The following is a 22,773-nucleotide window of genomic DNA, read 5'->3' as shown; positions in this document are numbered from 1 at the left end:
AACTCCAAACAAGCCAAGCATGTTTTTGATTTAATATTGTTGACAGGACTACAGTAGTTTGTCATACATTTCATGAAACACACAGCATAAGCCTCCCATTCTGATCTTTGTGTGTCCCACCAATCCAATGAAAACACTTAAGCTTAAAATTTTTTTTCTGAAATTATTACATAGTAGACTAAATGCAGGAATAGAAAACAAGAACAGCACTGTACTTAGCATTAGAATACAAAGAAAATTCCTTAGTTCTTTCCAATTTGATTCAAAGTTAAATTTCATTAACATATGAATTACACATAATCTTAAGTCATTATACTCACAAAACCTTACTATTAGATATAAATAATTCTCATCAAGTGTAAAAAATTCCTTAAAGAAAAATAATATCACAGAAAATCAGCAGATCAAAACATTGCATATATTTACCAACCTCAACAAAACAAAATACATGCTTTAGAATAGAAATAAAAGGAATACAACCTACTTCTCTTCCCAGTAAACGTGGCTAACAAAGGAACAATACAAAAGCTGTAAGACCCCACTACCAGCAGTGTCAGTAAGGTAATATCATAGTGGCTTCCTGAGTCAGTCGGTGGTGTTAGTGTAGAATTGAAGAAAATAACAGGAGAAAAATTAGTTTCTGTGCAACTGCGGAGTCCTCCTGGTATAGTCATTTAAAAAAGATCTAAGCGAGCTTAAAGTCTATGAGACTGCAGCCATGTTCAGCCTCTCATATTGCTCTTGCTTGGTCTTCGTGAATCGGAGTGGAAAAAATTGTAAGCTTGAAGGCAGTGGACAAAACAGATTACAGCAGCTAGCAAATCAGGCTAAATAAGGAGTCATCTGTTTGGATACTTAATCTGAATACACTCCTTTGTTATGAAGCGCTGACCCCTTCCTTTGTTACATGAGGGAGCAAAACTAAGAGGACAAAGCTGCTTAGCAACTCCAGATACAGTTCTAAACCTGAACAGCAAAAGTCAACATGGCTGTCACAGTATCAGAACTGATCCCATTACAGAGCAAGATGCACATGCATATTTTATTACACATATTCTTATTCATTAGAGGAATATGTGAGGTTTAGTTTAATGAAGGCAGTATGAGGTGGGGGGGGAGGGGGGAGAAGAATAGGAGAAAATGTTGTTATGTGTGCATGCATATGCGCATATATAAACCACAGACGTGTGCTAAATCACAGCTCTCTTTTTCAGTCCATTGAAGACAGATTTAAGTGACATCTGGCACAAATATAAGGTCTTTGCCTAGTCTTCAAGATATAACAGGTGATACAATACTAGCAGAATATTTGAATGTATTTATTTAAATATGCATAGCTGGGAATACTAATATGTCTGATAGTCACTTGCATGATATTTTCTTAATATTTTTTCCCCCTCAGAACTCCTAAGAAGTGCTGTAGAACTTCAAATCAAAGCAAATCCTGGTATTATTCTCGCTGATTTTAATCAAGATTGATTTAGTTAGGTCATACACCAATGTTTACAGCTATCTTAGAAATTACAGAAGTCTACCCATACAAAGATTCATCTTCTAAAAAAAGTTTCACTTATGTGCTTGAAATTTGATCTACATATTTTGTCCTAAAACGCTGAAAGCAGATATAAACTGGTTCAAGAAAACATTTAGCATCAGAAAACCTGTAACACACTGTTCCAAATATTTTGACAAGTAAACCATTCTGTTCAGACATATTACACTACATGTAAACACTAGGCGCTTAAAAAGACATGCTGATTATGTAGTGTTTCAGGATGGAAGAGAAGTTATACTAAAATCTCTACTCATCAACCCAAAATCCAGGGCTCAAAGCTCTTTCCGACAGTATGTCTCATAAAGGAAAGTTTTAAGTAAAGAGGCAAAAAGAGTAAGACCTAGAACTAATAAGTAGTACTATCAGAATTCACTCAGGTACTTGTCAGACAGGACTCCCTTCCAAGAGGATTTTTACCAACAAACAGTTGATGTTGGCTATCAATCAGTTAAAACCCATAACCCTCACATATACTCACAATTAGTGCTGAAAAGACTTTGCTCACTCTGAGCACTGCTGACTGATGAGAGGCTAGGTGTTCTCTCAAGCACTGATCTTTTCACAGGCACTTTGGATTTGGCAAGGGATTTACCAAAGCTAGTCCATGAGGCTGGAGAATTTTTCACTGAGGCATGCCTCTCTCCTGGCAAAGATCCTACACCTGTCAATTAGGGAGGAAAGAGGAGAGAGAAATAAGAACAAAAGGAGTAGGAAAGAAACTTAAATGATTGCTTCTTTTAAGTGTATGCCTACAAATAAAAATATTTACACAGTAAAAATCCATATAAAATGGCTTAATCTACTTCCTTTTGACATGGTAAAAAGTGCTGTAAATGTATAAAAAACAGTTCCAACGACTTAAAGCCTTAGAAACAAGTCAAGAGCTTAATAGATTTGCCTTCAGTGCAGACATCTGCATATATAAAAAAGTCTTCTTTGTATTTTCCCACCTCACATTATGGTTCGCTGTACTGGCAATCCCACAAAAATATAACCTCCATTTCAAAGACAGTCTAAGAAAGGATTCTTCTGTTTGTTCCTCCCCAAAACAGATCCACAACCCCACTTCCCTTGGCCAGATAATTATCTATTATCTCTAAAAGATAAAACCCTTTCAAGGAATTAGCATGAGAGTATCAAATTGCTTTGTACTCATATAATACATATCCTGAAAACTGAGTAGTTCTACAGAACTACTTTAACAGCACTTCCAAAAACAAGTTCTTAATGCCAGCTGGTGCAGAAACATTTTTGCATTAAGTCCAGTTTTCATTTGAGCTTGTTGAATACCAGCACCCAACAGCTAAGTTAATCAAACAGGAAAAGCACTTACACAAGAGATAGGTGTAGGAGGAGCTCACTCTTGCATTACTAACAAAGCAAATACACTTTCCACAAGAAAATCTGAGTTTAGACAAATTAAGCTTCTAGTTTATTTCCTGAGAAGCGGGCACCCAGATTAAAATAATGGCCCAGAGAAGTTATACACACACAGACTTTTCTTGCCAGCTCTGAGTTTATTCCTGCCAGCCCCAGTATCAAGATCTTAGTATCAGCTTTCTGAATATGGATAAAAGTTTTTCATTTTTGTGCAAAAACAGAGAAGACAAACTTAGTTTTTCTTATAACAAAATATTTTCTAAAAAATATATCTACAATATGTTGATTTCTTATGCCACTGCCATTTTCAAAGCTGACAGTTTATCTTAAAGGAAAAGAAGCAATACAGTGTCTAAGAATTTACATAGAACAATCAAATTTCTATTTAAAGGGAATACCCTTCCATTACCTCTTGTCACTAAACAACATTTCAATTTTGCTTAAGCTAGAAGACTGCTGAAATATGACAAAATTAGCCAGTAATTTCACTTTAAGCAACACTAGCTTTACTACACAATTTTTACTCCTAAATACTAATGACCAAGAAACCTGCAATTTGCACCAAACCCAGGAAATCATGACATTAAGGGGATTGGATTAAATTTTAGAAAATAAAAACATGCCCAATGTCTGCCTTTCAACAGTAGGTGGTGTGACAGGATTAGGTAACTTCCCTCAAAACATCCTGTATCAAGTAGACAAAACCAGGAACAGGATTGGTAAATGAAAGTATGTCCAAGCTACTTCCCTCAGTTCAGATCAATTCAGAAACAAAAGAGAAGCCTCATAATATATACTAAACCTGCATTAGCCTATTACATACTACTGGTCACAGGATATAACACACAAACTTCAATGAGCAATTAAACAAGCTTTGCATCAGATGTCTCTTCACAGGAACACTATTACTACCTGTCACTAATTATGCAGAACTCTGATTCTGTACATAGCTTTACTGTAGCTTGGTATTAAACCTCTGAGACAAAATTATCAGCCATATTTTAGAATTTTTTGAAAGTTATTGAAAGGGACAATTGAATATACGGAACATGCTAAAGAGCATACAAGCTTTGTTGTGCTATGAGAACACCATAAATTCACACTTTTTAAAAACACCTCTGAAACAGCACTCCAGACAACATAACAGAAACAAATTTATGTGTTTGACCAAAAAAAGTTTCTGTCCCATTTGCATGTCATAGAACAAACCTGACAGCTTTATAAAGCTTCCCACAATGTTTTCTAAAATTTTCTCATTAATGGGTCAACATACCAGGAAAATAACTAATCCAAACCAGTCAGAATTCCTTTTGTAAATACCCTCCCAGCAAAACAAGGTACAAACCCAAACAACTCCCCCAAAAAACAAACAGAAAGAAGTGTCACTGTGCAAACACTGTGTTTAAAGTTTGTATGACTCAGTGAGTTAATGTTCTACATTACAAAAGGGAGCTAGAGGAACAAATGCATTTTATCAGCTGTATTTGATTACTTAAAGGTGAAGGTAACATGTTTGATTGCCATTGTGCTGGACTCATTCATCCATTCCAAAACACACCGGAACAAAATCCTGTTTTCTTCACAGTGATTTTCACTCAAGAGGAATCAAAGTAAGCATGGGAAAATCTGAGTCTTGTCTAGTACAGCATGTTCTCTATACATGATCTGCAGCAAGCCCAACTTCTCTGCAGAGGCTGCAGTGTGGCAGTGCTCTGAGCACAAACCCATCCAGTGAGCACAGCAATCTCTACCACGTCCAGTTTCAAAAGCATGTCAAACCTTTCCCAAGCAGATCACCTTTTCTCTTAGCTTTTCTGCTGCTTGATACTTTCCTATAATGCTTCTATTAAAGTAATTACTCAAGCACTCAAATGCATTTTTCAAAAGCCCAGCTCGAGGGAGAATTTAAGTAATGATAAAAGATTATTAAGAAACTACTCTAGGCATTACTTCAACTAATGGTTTTAAAAGTTTTTTAATAAGTACCATTCCCTAAGAAAGGAGTTACACAGAATTAAATGCAAATGTTTTGAAGACAGAAGCAGGAAGATATGGAATACAAACAAAAGTATTGGAAATGAGCATAAAAGCAGGATATTTAGTCAACCATTATTATAAACAAAACAAGCAGTAGCATCAAAGTAACAGGCTTTCATCAGTTATTTAATCTAGTCACTGAAGTGGGATACCAGCAATACTGCATTCCTCTACAGTGAACTAATGAGTTGGCAATTCTTTAGAAAAAAGTCTCCATGCAACAACCATGTTACTTGAACTATATTAAAGTCTCTCTTGTATTGGAATGGAAATCAGCAAAGAACAAAGCTCATTCTTCAAGAAGCTCTGAAGTCAGCTTTCATATCCTTACTCAAATAATCATCCTTTCATATCAATCCATCATAGGTGGTTATCGTCAAGAAAAAGTTAAGGCTTCCTTTAAATAGCACTGGAGCCTAAAAAACCACACAATGGCAGAATGTTGACATGAGGCAGACTGTAAATCCAAATACATACATATTCACAAATTCTGAAATTTCATGTCCACCATTTCAAAACACATCAACACATTTTACATCTAGAGCTGAACACTGAGCAATTGGCATTCACTGAGCTACATGGCACCTGGAAATGAGTGGTTGGAAGCCTTTTCCAAACATGAATTTTGAGCACACTAAGTCCAAAAGGAGTTTTCTGAAGGATACTGTTTGCTGTTGCTGCTTTTGTTTAAGCCTAAAGCTAACACTAATAGTTGTTTCAGCCCTTCAATGCCCAACCTCTTGGAAATGTTGAATTTTGGATTTTTGTTTAATGCATTTCTGATTTTCCCTGTGAGTTTAAAAATCCAAAGGGCTCTGTTTTAAAAATGCTAAACTTCTTAGCTGCTAAAAAAGTCCTGTCTAAGCCTACAGTACAAGGTCTTGATAATGCACCTTGGGAGTAAACCTCCAAGAAAACAAGCTTTTTTTGGCATCTACTGAAAAGTACAAGTAAATAATGGAAAAATAAACTGGACTTTGGTATTGTTTCCAGCAGACCGATCTTGCCATACATGTAAGAGTGCCTATGCTTGCCATTTTAAACAATGTGAAGCAGTAGCAATACTAACAGTTTTCTGATGGCTGCAAGCTCCCCAGTTTGCCTGATTAGCCACTCAGCATTATTAACTATACTATCTATTATGCTATACATGTATCAGTGTTCCTTCAAGGAAGGAAGACTGCTTACATTATGTTTGTAATTCTGAGGTAATGTCTTTCTAATTATGTCTCCCTTTTAAAGTCTCAAATTACTACCAAAATTACCAAAAAGGCAGGACACAGTTACATTATGTTGCTATGAATGCTCAAATGTTCAACATAAACGTGGACAAAAGCGGGGAATTTCAAGTTATTTCTGGGTCTTAAAATATTTACAGGAGAGACATTTACTAGTTTAACAGGTAACAGCTGGTCAGAGAACAGTTTATATGCTATGGCTAGATTCAATTCTCCATTGATACAGACTTGGACAGCATTCTTCCCTTTCCCCTACAACCTTCAGACAGGTAGCAAGGAACCAGCAGTAAGCTAGTGCCAAAAATCTAACTAGAGTGTCAGCAGCCATGCAGGTAGGTGTTCACATGTTCTTCCCCCCTCAGCTAAACATTCTTGGACTAAAACTGGAGAACGGATCATCACTACTACAGAGCATTTATAAGCACTTACCAACAACAAAAACAACCCTTTTTCTTCCCTCAAATGATCCTACCATCAGAAGAGTGACTGGGGTGCTTTCAGTTAGAGGAAGCGAGAGGAAGAGTAGTGTCTCATGTTTGCCTACTGTTCAATTTCACTTTTGCCCCTTCCTAGGTCCAGTTTTGAAATGTGGCAGATTTCCTCCTGGTTAAACCCTTCCACAATCAGAGACTTCTCCCTTCCCCATCTTCCTTTCAACCCCTTGCATTATAACCTCTCCAGCACCTAGAAACAGCCCTTTTCTACCCTGGCCTCAAGTTTGAGCTCACACCCGCTCTCTCACCTCCTGTCTGCCCACAATGATGCCTACTGGATTTAGTCCATCTTGAGTTTTTCCTTCTGAAGACTGAACTAGAGCAGCCCCATGAGGGACCATGCAGTCTGCACAGTCATGCTACCAACCTCCTATGAGCCCAAGCAAAGCCTATCTCTGGACAGCAGATAGTTTTACACCAGCTTCCCAGGCACAGTAGTGCTCACAAGGCTTGCCCACTCCGGTTTTGCCAGGAGACTCTCGTAGGCTGCATGCTGACTTAAACAATCCAATCCCAACCACTAGCTTTCACACAGCCATGGTAAAGCTCTGTTTAGGAGTACTGGGCACAAGAAGTCAAATCAATGTACTGCAAGGTAAGCTGAGGCAGAAGCAAACCACCAGGTTGGTGGATGGGGTTCATCCAATCATGCTTTTCATTATTGTTCAACTCTCCATATCACACAGCCTTTATGTCTGGCAGTGAATTTTGTTTGACTTAGATTGTAGCTTTAAAACTCACGTTATCTACAAATCTTACGTTTTCTGTTGTGGGACTTCACGTGTTTCTTGAATGAAAGAGGAAGCTCGCTGCAGCCAAACAAACATAAATTTCTTCTGGAAGACAATTATGCCTACTTCCCTCCTCCTTTACACCTACCCTGAGAGAATTCAGAACTAAGTAGTACAGGTAAAGAGTTATTGAAGACACACCAGCATGCCCTAGCAAGTAAATGACTAGGCACCAAGAAATTCCCCTGCAGGGAAGTAGTGCACACCTCTCTCCTAAAGGAGAATATTCTTATAGATACATTCACACTTCTGACAGCGTCAATATGCTGACTGTTAGAATCAGTCTCTGCAAGTACGATCACGCTTCTTGGTACAGGTACAACATACTAAAACTTCAATGGGGCTAGTCACAAAATTGCCTGTAAAAAGTCTGGGAACATATGGGAAAAATTTATTTCCTGAACTATGGTCACTGATGGCACCTTAAGCAACACTGACAGAATGAAGTGCCCCCTTTTGAAAGCCATATTATCTGAATTATCCATAAACTCAAATATTTCCAACTCCCTCTGCCTCTTCTCTCCCATCCCCTCAAAACTCAGATAACCCCATCCAAATTATACAGAGATAAATAATCCAGTTTACTTTGAAGTCATTCACAGCAACAGATCCCATACCACCTCACAAACAAAAACCCTTTCACTTTTACTTGTTTTTCATGGTCAACTTGACTTCCAAAGCTAAATAGGAAGTATTTTATTCCAAAATACATTTTTTTGAAGAACCTATGAAAGCCTTGCAAAAACAAAAGCTGAACCTATCCCACAGGAAGAGTTCCTTGTTAATGAAAAGTAACAAAAGAAAATAGGTGTCAAAATTATGGTAAGCTTTTCTGATAGTGTATGTAGTCAAGGCCAAAAGCAAACTGACAAAGCTTCAATTCAGATTACATCATTTTATAGCTCCTTTCTGGCCTCAAATTGTGAATTGACCATTTTTTAGCTGAATGATCAACACCTGGGCCAGGAATTTAACAATCAGTACTTGGCACAATAAATATATTGCTCCAGGCAGCTTCCAGCAAACCATTCCTGTTGAGGATGTCCAGGAAGTAAGGGCGAAGTAGACTGGAAACGTTACCAGGCAAGTCCAACTCAACTGACTGGAGAAACAGTAAACAGCAAGGCTCTCAGGCCCTCACAATTCACACTGTTTTCTGAACTCTCACAAACTCATCAACTGGACAAAAGTCCTTCTGGATACACAGTGTAATTCTTCCCCAGTTTAGAGAACTAGTTACGAGATACAGAATCACTATGCAGAGGAGATGTCTGGATTATGACAACCAAAGAAGGAGTATGACCCAAGCTTTGTGTCATGTTTTAGTTTCCTCCTTCCTATACCTCTGAAGGGAAACATGCAAGTTTTAAGTTCACTTTTAACACAGGCTTTAATTAGTACAGATATATTAAAGAAAATGAGACTGAAACTCACTAATCTGGACTAAGAAAGACAAATAATCATCCTGGGTAAACTAGTTTATGAAGAACCTGCTTTTAGGATCCATAAAAGAAACTGGCTGCTCTGTAAAAAAAAAGCATAAAAAGACTGTCTGAAATGAAATTTTAAGCCTTATTTTTAGACCCTGGTGCATTCCAGACCTGTTTGTGAGAAAATATATGAACACCTTTAAAAGTGACTGTCTATTCTAGGATTTTGAGTAAAGTCGTGACTGTTTCAATCCAGAGAACCTGGAAGTTATATTTGTCTTTTTAAATATTTTGTTTCCTCTTGGCAGCATGTCAATCCAGCTTTAAAGAGTCACATGGTAGATAAAAGGAATGATACAAGCTGAAAAACTGTTTTCAGTAACTACATTTGGGTTGGCTCCTAGATCAGTGTCAGAACACAGACTCAAGGACTGTGAGAATGCTTAGTGGAACTAAATTGTTTTGGTCCTGCTTCACTAGTATTGTGAAAGGCTGTACCAAGAAGTCCTGAATTATCAAGTTTATCTACGTCTCCAGCTGTATGAAAACTGACTGAAACCATTTGGTTTGAACTTTCCATCTGAGAAGCCTTTCTTTGTGCAATAAAAAGCAATAACACTCAGTAACAAACTGAGTCTTAATATGTCCCTGCCTGTTCTGTTTAACTATGGAAGCTTCTCTCAATCACACATTTAATGTATGATCAAGCCAAAATTCAGCTGCAGGAATTTAGCAATTATGAACTACAAAGAAAATCAGTATTTAAAAGTATCACTAGTCCTGCATACTGATTTTCTATACCATTTGGGGAATTATTTTTCCCATGCTTCTCGTAGTCGCAGAACACAGGAAAAGTCCTTCAGTATGATCAACTTGTCATCAGGGAAAGGACTCACTTGTTCAAAAATATCTTTAAGGAAACACAGAATTCACACTTTAAAGCTTCTCTGTATCCAAACTTTCAGTGGTCTTGTTAAATGCTATAAAAATACCCTCAAGAGAAAAAGGGAGTGACCACTGGACTAGATTAATGGAAATTAGAAGTCAAGAACAGGGCTACTATTACTGTTGAAGGAATATCAGTGACTTAAATCAGAGACAAAAGGGTACCCAAAATGTCAAAAAAAACCCCACCAGACAGCAACAGACGTTTTTGTTACACAGATGATTTACGTGGTTTCCATTTATTTCTGCAAGTCTTTTAACAGTAAGCAGAGGAATAGTATTACTGACACTTTCAGGTTCCCAAAGAGTTTCAATTACATAGAAAGCATCTTGACAGAGCTAAGACATCCAAAAGAATGTGAAGTTTCTTACAATGAGAAATAATTTAAACTAGTAGTGTAATTTTAAGGCAGAACTGAAGGTGAAGTTATAGCATATCAGAACTCTTACTTGCAGGTAAAGCTCCTCTCCTTTACATTATTTCAGGTAGCTTGTCCTAGTCCTAGCTAGTTCACAAAAGGATGGTTAAAAAAGCATTGGTGGGCATATACATTTTTAGATTTACTGTAAATCATTTAGTTTCCTATTTGATGCTGTTTAAATAATTTCCTGTGGCTCAGACTGTCACAGTGCTTTTGTTCAACTGCACGGGTGGTAATATGCAGTTGCTGGGGCACGTATGATAGCAGAAAATCATGGAGTGATGTTCCATGGGAACACCAAAGCTCCTTGGCTTCTCCAATCCCCTTCAACTCCTCCCTTCAGGTGAGGCAAAGACAGGACTCTTCCCAAACCACAACACCTCAACTATTATCAGGCTATTACTCCTCCACATTGGCTATGACACATCCAAATCAGAAGGCTCTGTGTATTTCATGAGAACAGAAACAACAGTTGCTTTGATTTTGAAACTATTTCAAAGTCCTCTACCAGGGCTCCAAAATTATATATCCCTTCCAGTAAAAATGGGTAAGTCAAAAATGTTATTCTGTGTTTTAAATTCTAATAAATGTTTTCATTGACAGAAAACAAACACAGCGAGAGACATACAGCCTGCCATCCAGTACTACAGAAACCTACACACCACTCCATGGAAGAGTTACCTGTAGAGAACTCAGATTTTTGTCTTTGAGTGAGTGTCTCATCCCCTCTTATGAAGAAAAGAGATAAACAGTTACAGAAATAATTTTGAAGCATCTAGCTTGCAGCAAATCTGGTCACAGTTGCAGAAATGGGGCTTCATCATTTCCCATATGACTTTGGTACACTGGATCAAGGTGGGCTTGTCTTTTCGAGAACCTATTTCTAATTCAGCAAAAACTTCAAGTTCCAGCTAAAATACACCAATACTGGTGAACAATGCTCAGCAACCATTTTGAAATAAATAAACCCAGTTATTTCTAGCCTAACATGCTCTGCAAATAACCTCACAAAAATAGTGTTTGGGATATGAGTTCTTCTCTCCTTCTGTTGTTCAGGTGAGAATCAGGAAACTTCCTGAGAAGAAATTCTTTCTATTAGGTTAGTATGTTACCACTGAGTACTTAAGTTTTACAAGTGGTAAAAAAAATTACCAAAAAAAAAAATCTTAACTCCTGACAAGTTCCAAGGATCTTTTAACTGGTGTTTTATACATGGCATTTTTTTCTTTCATTTCTTGAACAGCCATTATATGAAGACAGCACTCACAAGCTCTTGATTATTCTAGGAATAATACACACACTAGTACATTTTGGACAGATGCACCACTTCTGTCCCTCACCACACACATGTGAGAGCTGACATAGAGCTATACTATTATTTGTCTTGTTCAGAGTATTTAATGAATCCAACTACGTAAACTTCTCTTGTTGCCCAATGATCCAAATACTATCAGTAACTGGAAAAGAAATAGCTGCACATATGTTAATACCTCAGGAAGAAACAAGTTCATTAGGATTTGGACATTTTTAAAACTCAACTTGACAAACAACTGAACAACCTAGTCTGAATTCAGTAATGACCCAGTTACAGGCAGCAGGGGCTGGACTAGGCGACCTTCAGAAGTCCTTTCCTTTCTGGATTTAGCTAGTCTGTTTGTAGTCTGACAAAATCCTGACAGCAAACAACTGTACAGCTACTGAATGATTTATCTGGGGGCTGAAGTTTAATACCAAAGTATTCAAATGACTCCACAGGCAAAAACAGTCAGGAATGCTTTAGTCTAAAGAGGTAACTGGGTTTGGTTTACAAACTGCCACTTTGTCACAAAAAGTGTATATACAGTTTTACTTCAAAAATGTTAAAAACAGAAGGGGTAAGCAGCAGTAAGTATGGTTTTATCTGAAAGGTGTGGTCACATAATACTGTGGGGGTTTAGCAGCAATCCCAAATAACTCCTACTTTGCCCCATATCCCACCCCATAATCCTATCCTATGATTTGCATCAGTACAAGGTTTGCCAAGGAGCAAGGACACATTTTTAAAAACTCCCTTTGTAAGGGATGGGGAAGCTAAGCTGATACAGTTGAATGCATCAAACCCTACTTCGTAGCACAAAAACACTGCATAAGGAAGATGAAGGGTAATATGTGCTGGCACAAGTAAACTAGGAACATGGAACTGGAGAAAGGGCATGGAGAAAACAAATTTCTTCTCATGTGCAGCATTAAAGTTCCAGTCTTACAGATCATACCACAAGTTTGAAATGTTGAAGTGCTACTTTTTGCTTTTAGTTTAAGCAGCCTTTTTCCAGTAGGAAAAATTTGGAAAATATTCTACTGACTACCATCATTTCAACGTACATCAATTGGCTAAGGAGTGACAGGTTTATTTAAAAAAACAAATCTGGGGAGTAAATGTTTTTATTTTCAACAGCAAATGACTTCTGTTTCTTCTGAAAGTAATTTTTTTTTTCTGAAGGGAAGTAGTCCTATAACTCACCTGTGCTTACATTTATTTCTAGTGACAGTATCATAAATCCTATCTGGATTAATAACCTAAAGGAAAACTCTGTATCTATCCATCTCTCTTTTTCTAAGGCCATAATTACAGACAGGAAAGGTTTGGGCTGGTATTTAGGGGGGTGATGAGTTCTCCAAGAAACTGGCAGCCTACAGGTTGGTGCCTGGTTCACTGAGCAAGTGCCTCACATGAGCAAGCCTCAAATGGGAGAATAGTCTATGCCCACTTTCTCTGAGGGACTCATCTCATAAAGGCCTACATACATACACAGATTTTATCACACTTCACCACCTGCATATAATTAAGAGGACTTTTTTTTACTGTTTTATAATCTTAGATTGAGTGGGTTAAAAAATAAAAAAAAGAACAGGTTTTACTGGGTACAGCTGGGTGTGTACTCTCCAAATTACAGTGCATTGCAGTGTAGTCATTCATAGACAGGCTACCTTTGCAGCTAGTTATATTGCCACACTTGGTTAAAAAACCCCAGCACATAATCTACCAGAGCACTTCTGAATCCCTATAATACACTTACAGAATGTAGTTTCTAGTCATGAGACTTGAGCAGCAGCCTACAGACTAGATGAGAGATTCATCCCTGCCCTTGCTACTAATCAGTCTGAGTTTAATTAGCAGCTCAAGCAGTAGTCTCACCTTCAATTATGTTCTCCCCTTTCTAGAAACTACAGAGCTGTGCTAAAATTAGGTTGAACAAAATATGTTGTGTCCTGAAATAAGGACTCATTCCCATTGGGGTAGCATGCAGTTGCTTATCACAAGAGCACTGTACTTGAGCACTCTATTTTTCCCTCTTTCAAGTAATTTTAGTTGTAATTTCCCAAAATCCTATAATAGAACAAAATATAAATAATATTTAATATTGATTTTTGTAATAGCACCACACCCTGCATTAGCAATTTACAATTTAGACAGTATTGTATTTAAGACTGACATATAGCTCTGTACCACCCTAAAAGTTGTGTCAGAAAGTACCTTAAGTATGATACCTTAACTTTAAGAAACTAGTTAAGTGGTAATATTCCAGTGAAAAATTCTCTTACCAGAGTTTGATGACATAAGAGCTTCTTTGTGAGAAGGTGTTTTAATAGTGCTGATAGTTTTATTTTCACATCCTTTCTTCAAGGTTGACACAGATGGCACCATTTTAACCTTGGGAGTTAATACACTTCGTAATGTGATTTGGTCTTTCTTTGGTATGTTTTTCCCTTGTGTTGTTCCATCTTTCACAGAAGGCATCTGTTTTAAGAAAAAAACAGAAAGCAAAAGCCAACGACAATTCAACCCACACACCACCACTGTGAGAAACTAAAGATCTCTCTCTGCAGCATCTGCAATGAAATACTGACCACTCAAGTAGGAAACATGCTTAGTCTTTATCCCATTGTCAACATCTGCAGTTCAGAACCTCAAGAACAATCCCCTGAATGGCCTTCAGCAATGCAAACCTATTAGTTTGAAGCTAATCACTAGTAATGACCAACACACTAAAAAGAGGTTACAGAGGTCATCAGAATTTCTTCCTCCCCAGACTCTAATTAAACCACTCAATTACATGACTACACCTACTCTCAAGATCAACGAACTACACATGTTCAAGGCCCTGGAAATTTAGTTGTCCTGTACTACCTGAAATGTCACAGTCCTTGTAATTAGTTTCCTGACCTAGGTCTTATGTCACAACAGCTTAAAATCCTTCACATTGAGGTGCCATACACAAAACATAAGTGCAAGAGTAGATCCAGGACAGGTATAAAATAACTGGTTTATATGTGTGAAACTGGTTTATATATGTTTCACACAGAATTCTTGCTCCAGTTGATACAGCCTTTAGTTCACAGCCACTCCTGTCAGGCCTATAAAGACACACTTGACAGTTCAGCTCTTCATGTGCTTTTCCGTGACTCAAGCTGAGTGCAGCAGTTTGGTCAGAGTACCAGACTTTCCATTTTCAATGACAATCCTCATGCTCATTTTCAAATGTTAATTTGTACTTTTCCACTTAAGAAGACCATTCTTAAATTTAATCCAGCTGATTTGTCTACTGTGCATTTCATAGAAATTTCTCTATTGCTTCTCCAGGTACAAGCAGAACAATTAAAATCACAAAGTTTTCCTTTTTGGCAATGGAATGAATTAAAAGCACTCTCTCCAACTCTTCATACCAAAAGTAAGGACTGACAAAGAATGCAAACTCATAAAGACTGTAGAATTAAAATAGACCATCCTTGCTTTCATTCTTACTTAGGTTTTCAAGTTAAATTATTAGCCAAATAATAGTACTTTTTACTTTCTTGTGCAATGTTTCAAAAATGTTCTAAGTAGCTTCTCCCATATACTGAGCTTCACTGAAATTTTTCTGGCAAATTGGTAAGTCCTGTCAAAAATTCAGACGACAGTTTTACCAGTAATAGTTGCTGCCTCCATTTCACCAATTTAATGTAAGCTATTGAATCCACAAGCCAGCAACAAGAGAGACTCCAAAAAGCACTGTGTCCCTACTACACCTCCTGAAATCCTGGTCAACCCAATTCTGACACTCTTCCCTTCTTTCCCCTTCTCCTTGTCTTTTAACCTTCTTTCAGTGCATTTGAAAGCAGCATGTTTCTCCTGACAGGCAGCTGACTCATCCCAAAATATTTCCCAACCAACCAGCACAGGAATACCTCCCGGCCAGGAAGTTTGCACCTTCCAGCTGGCTGACTGCCTAAAACCAGGTATATGCCCTCTGCATGAGAAATATTTCCTGACTACTCCCAACTATTCTAATGAGTCCCAGCTCTACTTCAAACAAATAAACTCCTAAATTATACAAAGGAGACAGTGAAATTAAGTTGTTAAAAATAAAAAGTTTCACCAACTTATTGTCTCTGGGTTTTGTGTGACTTAATGTTACTGTTCATATAAGCACAACATTTACACAACTAATTTTTAAAAGTCTACTTTAGTTCTAAAGCACATTTTGAAAGAAAATTCCCAAACCAGCACTTTATCTCTAATGTCTATTTGAAGTTACAGCACCGCTAGAATAATCTTGAAGAAATGTACATTAAAAGCTGTATTTAGAAAACCTCACCAAGTTAGGCTAGGCAATTTTACAAGGTTGACTAAACTAAGACTTGTTTGCTTTTATTAGACTTCTTACAAACTGTATTGTCTTAAAAAAGGACTTTACTAAAAAAAAATTGTGTTATGGAACAAGATGAAGGTGGAGACACTAAATTGCAGCTGAAGCCAACTGCAACTAATCTGTAAAACAATACTTCTTCAGTGCCTTTACTAGGGAGAGACTCCATGTAGAAATCAACACTACAGCTACATTTGCAGACACCAAACCCATTCCATAATTTTCCCACTGTCCAATACTGAACTTCCTTTTCTGCAAATGTACAAAACATACAAGTAAGCATGAAAGCAAAAAAACTTACCAAAGGAACAGAGTGCACTTCAAATGTTACATCTTTTACCAATGTGTCTTCTAGAAGCACTCCCATGTTGCTGCTTTGCTCTTCTTCACCTTTGGTCAGGTCGATGTTTTGAGAACAAGGTGTCATTAAGGAGTTTGAACTTTCCATTTTATCATTTAACATGTCTTTTGAGCTCTCTCTAGATGCTGGAAGTGCAGCAGAAGCCAAGGAGCACACCGGATGGGAAGCACTTGCTTTGTCAATGTCTTGCAGACTTAACTTTAATGCAGGTGTTTTTGAAACCTTATGGGAAGCATTTCGGGGATGTGCTGTGGCATGATCAACTTGGCTAGTGAAAAGGTGTTTGTTAACATGTAGCTTATGGGGCTTATTTACAGGCAATTCCACCTTAGTATCTTTAGCTGGATCTACTGCTTTCTTCAGCACTTTTATAGAGGAGGACAATTGCCTTGGGGAACCAACCCTTGAAGGTGAGGAGACAGATGATAGTTGACGGGACTGGGGAGACTGTTTTAATGCTGCACTGTCTCTTGGCTGTGGCACAGGTCTAGACACAACCTTTGGCTTAACATTTTTAAAATTAGGTTTGGGAAAACTAACTATCTCTGATTTCCTTGCTTTGGTTATTGTTGATGCAATAGGAGACCTGCCCATTGATTTTCTTGCAGTTTGATCTGAACTAGCTTTAAGCCCAGACCTGCTACGCCCTCCTACAAATGCTTCACTTTGTCTTAGTCTAGAAGACTTGTCTCCAAGTTCTTCCAAAGCTGAAACAGAAAAAGTCCTATTTTTTGACCGTTCTTTAGGAGTTGAAGTACATAGAGATGAATTGCTTTCATCAGCTGTTGGACTGAAGACTAAAAAAGTTGCTTCGCATTTCAGCTCAGGCATAACCGTCTTCTTTAATTTTGGAACACTACAAGATACAGAAGGAATGTTGTGCATATTCTGAAGAGCAGCATTTCCAGAGATACTCTGTTCTTTGGTTAAAGGTTCGCTAGTTTTGTTTGATACTTGTTCTCCATCTATTTGATCTACTGGGAGAAGGTGCACACTATTTACAACACTATCCATGCATGTTTCAGCATTGGAATTCCCAGTTTCTTCATGGAAAGGAGTAATCTGCAAGGATTTCACTTGGTCATCCTCATTAATTTTAATGCATGGTGATAATGCATCTAGCTTATAAGGATCTATACATCCAGCAGGTAGTCCTACAGCCTGTGCTTCTGTTTCCTGTGATTCATTATCATTCTTGATAGGGTTTTTTTCATAGGGCTCAACACCTGCAGAGGTGAAATTAGATGCTCTTTCTGAGCTGGTTCTATCAAATTTCTCTGAGATAGATACTTTAGAAGAGACCAATGTTTCCCCCAGATGCATGTCATCTTTTTGATCAGTTCTCAGATTTTCACCTGTAACATTAGTAACATCCAATGTGCTCAGCTGGCAGCATGCCCTGTCATTTTCCAGGGACTGCATGTTCTCCTCTGAAGCAGGAAGAGTTAGTACAGACTTAGAGTCAGTCTGACTGTAAGGCACTGAGTGTTTGATACTCTGATTTTGCATTTTTGCCATAGCAAAATCACCTTTCACTAAGCTTGTTGTTGCTTCCAAGCCACAGTTCAAAGGACACGTACATGTCTGCTCAGTCCCAGAAGACTTGTGTGCAGCATCTGTATCTCCCAATGGAGCTCCTGTGCAGCCGTATTTACCAGGTGTCTTCTGCAGGTCAAGCACTTCAATACACTGCTGTTTTAAAAGACTTCTGAAGTTGTCCTTATTTTCAAAAATGGTATCACCTTCATGCTCAGCCCCTATATTTTGGGCAGTTGAATTACCATGTATCTTGGTGGCACAATTCTCTGAGGAAGGTGTACCTCTGTCACATGCATAGCTATTTCCATTTTCATCCCTTATAAGTAAGGAAGACTTCAACCCATTCTTTGCTTTGTCATCGGACTTCCCAACATTCATTTTGAAAGCTAAATTTTAAAGTTTTTTCATTTTAGAATTCTTTAAAATCTCAGAGAATGCAGATTCTTCTGAACTTTGCAGGAAAAAAACCAACTTCTTTTCCCTGGAATGTGTCAATTGTCCTGAAAGATACTTAAAAGCAGTTCTTTGCTTTCATGTTTCCCAAGAAGATTCAAATGTTCTGGAATTAAAAAGAAATTTTTAAAAGTTAACCAAACCAGGATTTTAAGACAGTAAGCATTCCCAAGTTCCTAGTCTTCAGACATCAGAGCAGCAACACAGAAGCAACATTCAGAACCCCAGCAAAGAAAAACTTCAGTCTTCACCCCTTGCTGCAGAGCACCTAGAGACTGCTGTTTCTCTGCACTGAAGGCCTTTTTCCTGCCCTTCAAGGCAGGAATGCATAGCAGAGGCAGCTGAAGATTTTGGAAGAGTTACTTAAGACATTTGAGTTGAAATAGAGAGGAGAGGGAGGTTTGGGATCAGTTCTGGGGCCACAGCAGTACACATGCCCCCATGGTGGGGCAGCCAACTGTAGATGCACGTGGGATCCCTTCAGAGTCACTGGAAAGCAATTCCATATCAGTTAACTGCCTCCATCTTCTATAAAGATGAGCCGAGATTAGCCAAGTGACAAAACAATTCCAATGTCCTCTCCAGCAGAGCGGAGCCATATACCCGCACCCAAAACCCAATGGAAAGGCAAAGGGGTGGGACTGACATGGACAGACGATGGAGGACAACTGACCACACATGGAGTGGAGATTCACAAACAAAAAACAGCACAGAGCCCTTGCAACATATAGTGACAAGCTCCTAACAAGCACTAAGACTGCACCCAAAACCACAAAGATGTGAATGAGAGAGATCAAACTGTCCAAAGCAGCTGGATGACCTCTGGAGCACTCCATATGAAAGGCTCCTAGTACCAGAAATGAGACCAGAGGCAGGAAGAACCTCAGATTTATAACATATAGTTGCAGTGGGTGGGGAATCTGCCAGAAGGAAGCTTTTGGAGCAATTAAAACCTGAATAGGTGGAAGAAGTTCAATAGATCTGACAAGGCAATCTGGCAGAAGATGCATTCTTGGACAAAGGTCAGCTTCCCAACTGAAGAAAATGAACACCTTGAACACCTTCACCTGTCTGGAATGACAGACTATACTCTTCAACCAAAGAGCAGGAAGAAGGACACTTGTCATCAAAAACAATGAGCAAACAAGTCTCTGGTGTTCAAATAAAAATGCAGACTGATATCAGAGTGTGGTGTCCTCAAACAAGAACACTGATCTAATGACATATTTGAAATTTGGTGCAGCAGTACATGTAAATCAGGATTAAGTATGGACGGTGGGTGGAATAACTCATAATTCACATAAGAATTATATTAAAGTCCAAAATTATTTCAGTGTTTCAACTATGGTGACAATACCAGATCAGAAAAGATTATAATAATACTGATAATACTAATATTAGATTTCTGGTATCGCAATATTGCTTAGGAACATTGAAGAATAATTCTGTAATCGTATTTTTGTAGAGGAATCAAAGACTTCTTTGGGAAACAAGTTTGTTCTGAGAAGCAACTCTTGATTTGTTCTTTAACAAGTACGTTTGAATCCTCACAGAAACCATATAAACCATTCTGGAAACCACAGCAGGGGAAAGAAAACAAACTCTCATGCACAAATACTTTGGAAAGTGTAAAATGAAGCCAGCACACTAAGTAGGGAAAGGTAAGTGATTTCTTGCATTATTCAAAATGCAAGAATTTTTTTTTTTTTTAAACTTCTTGCAAAAAATTTTTCTTTAAAACTTTCTTTGTTCAGCTGGAAACACAGCTTGAGTGACTACATTCAAATAAAGCCTTTATCGCACTAATGAAAAGTATAAAGCTGCAGGGCCGATAAATAGTTTTGAGAACAAAACAGCAACATCCAAAGTAAGACTACTATAGAACTTCAAGAATTTGTCTGCTCACTATGAACCAAACACAGAGTGGATTCTGGTCAATAACCCATTTTCTTTACATGGTACTTTGAACATCTGACTCAGATTGAAGGTAAAAAGACCATGAAACAAGGAAAAAAAAAGCTACTGAGATCAGACAGCACACCTTCCTCTGCCCCCCTCCCATCCCCAAGATGAAAAGACTTGTCTAGTTAAAACATCTCCTGCTTCTTCAAGGCTGATCTAGATCTTTTGCTTACTGACTATTATTCCATCCCTAAAGAAACATAAACAACTGTAGTACCCTCACTTTCACCTTTAATTAGGAAACTTATGCAGATTGAAGAGTTCTTAAAAAGGTCTTCCCTGAAGGCAGGGCAAGAATCTGTTCTGAATAATTTTCCATTAGTTTAAGTCAATCACAGAATCAACTGCTGAAAAATATTTGCAAACTTTGCTTTCACTGTTGTTTTGACACATTGAAACTTGTTTCTGCTTGTCTGGATACTAGCCCTTAACCCAGCTTGCTCACCTAGTCATGCAACAGAAGTTAAGATTCCATTTTGTTTCAGCAGTAGCTTAGATCAAACCAGAAGTCTCACCTCTTTCAAGAGTTTTCCTTCTGAAGAAAATAGGCAATTTCAAGACTTAGCAAGAATAAAATCCCAAGAATTTAAAGAATGTTGCATTACCTTACAGTATATGTAGCTAATAATGCCAAAATTTGAAACAACACAGTTAGGTAAGTAAAGCTTGATTCAACTGATGCTGAAGAAACTCCAAAAAAGTAAAAGCAGATTTGATTATGAGTAGAGAAATGAGGAAGCACAATAAAGTTGCACATACCAAGGTGGACATATACATATATGAGTCTGTTACTCAATGCTCTGGGCTTTCACATAGCCAGAGCACCTGTAGAAATCAATTACTAATTGAACTATTTTTAAAGCAAGCCTTCACTTTCACAATCAATACTTTCATGAACAAGTAGACTGGCTTCACATCCATATTTAGAGTCCTGAAAGCATCCTGCATAAAAAGAGAGGCATTCCTAAGGATCAGCTATGGTATTTAAAAATCTGATGAGCATTACTCCTTGAAGAATTGGCATTCTGTAACTTTCATATAACAAAGAAATTCATTAGTTTTAGATTTGCCATATAAGGCTGAATGCAAAATTAACCTCAGCCCAGCATCTCCTCCATGGGGAGGGAGTCAGTAGCAGAAGCACAGACATAACAAGTTGCCCTCGCTGAGAACACACTGTTCCTGGCAACTAGTGACTGGAGGAATTCTCTAAACTAAATACTAATAAATTTGCTTTGACTTGGTCTTACATCAAGCATTATGAATGCTTGGCCTCCACAACACACTACAGTGCAGTGCAAAACAGTTCAGTCTGGTTTTGCCTTCATTAAAGCTCAGCTTTACTTCAGTTGCATACTGCCAGTGCTTATACACAGCAGAAAAAGTCTTCAGTACCTGAGCTCAAAGTTTTCCCCTTCCTCAACTGAAATAAGAGCTTGGGGTAACAGCAGGACCACTTGGAAAACAAAAACAAAAAATCCAAACCAAACCAAAACCAAAACCACACAAAACCAACAAAAAGCCACAACAAAAGAAGCTTGGCAAGTAGGCTCTCCTAAAAAGAGGAGGGATTGGCTGCCAACTGCCCCGGATCCAGGAGAAATACACTAAATACACTACAACATACAGAACTGGGCTCAGAGCTAGATCTTGTCACTTCTACTAACCAACAAGAGGCGCCCTTGGGTGTGCTGTTAAAGGGCAGGGGGATAGTCACTTGTTCAGGGTGAGGTAAACAGGAATCAAAACCAGATAATTACAATACATAATTCAACTCACAGGCTGACAAATTACTACAAGAATTCAAGTTAGTTTGTGTTAGTGTCACCATGCAGACATTAATAATTTTTCACTTTTCCTGGTACTCCATCTGGAACTTGATTCTTTCAAGCAAATCATCACAGAGCATTTACTCAAACCCATCAGCTGTTTGTGAAGCCTGCATGAAGGGGGGGACATGGGGTGGGGAATAAATCTAAAAGGAGAGGGCATGCCCAGACCTGCAGGGAGGCTGTCTAGAGTGCTCTAATTAACTGAACATGCTTTGATACCAGGCAAAATGCAGCATCAGCATTACCTCACAAAACCATATTATATGGTCATGATTACCTGAAATTAAAAACCATACAAAGCATTTCATATGTTAATGCGTTACACTACAACCAGTTTACTTGCCCATGTCCTGGAACACAACACAAAAACAGAAGTATGACTTTTTCAGCACATACACCTGAAGGCAGAGATGGCATCACCTACAACAACCAGGCATGCCTTCCAACAAGCTGTTCAGTGTTGCTTGAATATGCCCCATAAGAAAGCACTAGGAAAACACAAAATGGTTCAGGCAATGTTGCATTTACACAAAATTGCAAATTTCAGACTCTCTCTGCTGCCTCCGTAATGTCACATTCTAATGTAAACTAGCCTATTGCCAAGCTAATTCAAACTATACTAGAGAGGATTAGGTTAAGCTCCTATAACAACTTCACACAAACATTTA

The 22,773-nt window shown here is 38.1% G+C and overlaps 1 protein-coding gene across 3 annotated transcripts in view; it reads right to left on the bottom strand.

Annotated features, from left to right (window-relative positions):
• The window catches only part of MTUS1 (microtubule associated scaffold protein 1), a 121,445-nt gene that overhangs the window by 69,832 nt on the left and 28,840 nt on the right, over positions 1–22,773 (bottom strand). For 2 of the 3 annotated variants that reach the window (XM_077177483.1, XM_054633064.2), the window contains exons 2-4: positions 16,260–18,417; positions 13,875–14,070; positions 2,034–2,216 (exon numbers count right to left, since the gene is read on the bottom strand). In XM_077177483.1, the coding sequence (XP_077033598.1) occupies positions 2,034–2,216; positions 13,875–14,070; positions 16,260–18,236 (2,356 nt within the window). In that variant the 5' untranslated portion in view covers positions 18,237–18,417. Of the gene's footprint in view, positions 1–484; positions 755–2,033; positions 2,217–13,874; positions 14,071–16,259; positions 18,418–22,773 lie in introns of those variants that run through there. The other variant, XM_077177484.1, reaches the window with a different exon arrangement.

The sequence above is a fragment of the Agelaius phoeniceus genome, chromosome 4 (assembly GCF_051311805.1).
Source record: "Agelaius phoeniceus isolate bAgePho1 chromosome 4, bAgePho1.hap1, whole genome shotgun sequence".
Taxonomy (NCBI): Eukaryota; Metazoa; Chordata; class Aves; order Passeriformes; family Icteridae; genus Agelaius; species Agelaius phoeniceus.
Note: the sequence above shows the minus strand (reverse complement) of the source record. Positions and strands in the feature narration are given on the sequence as shown.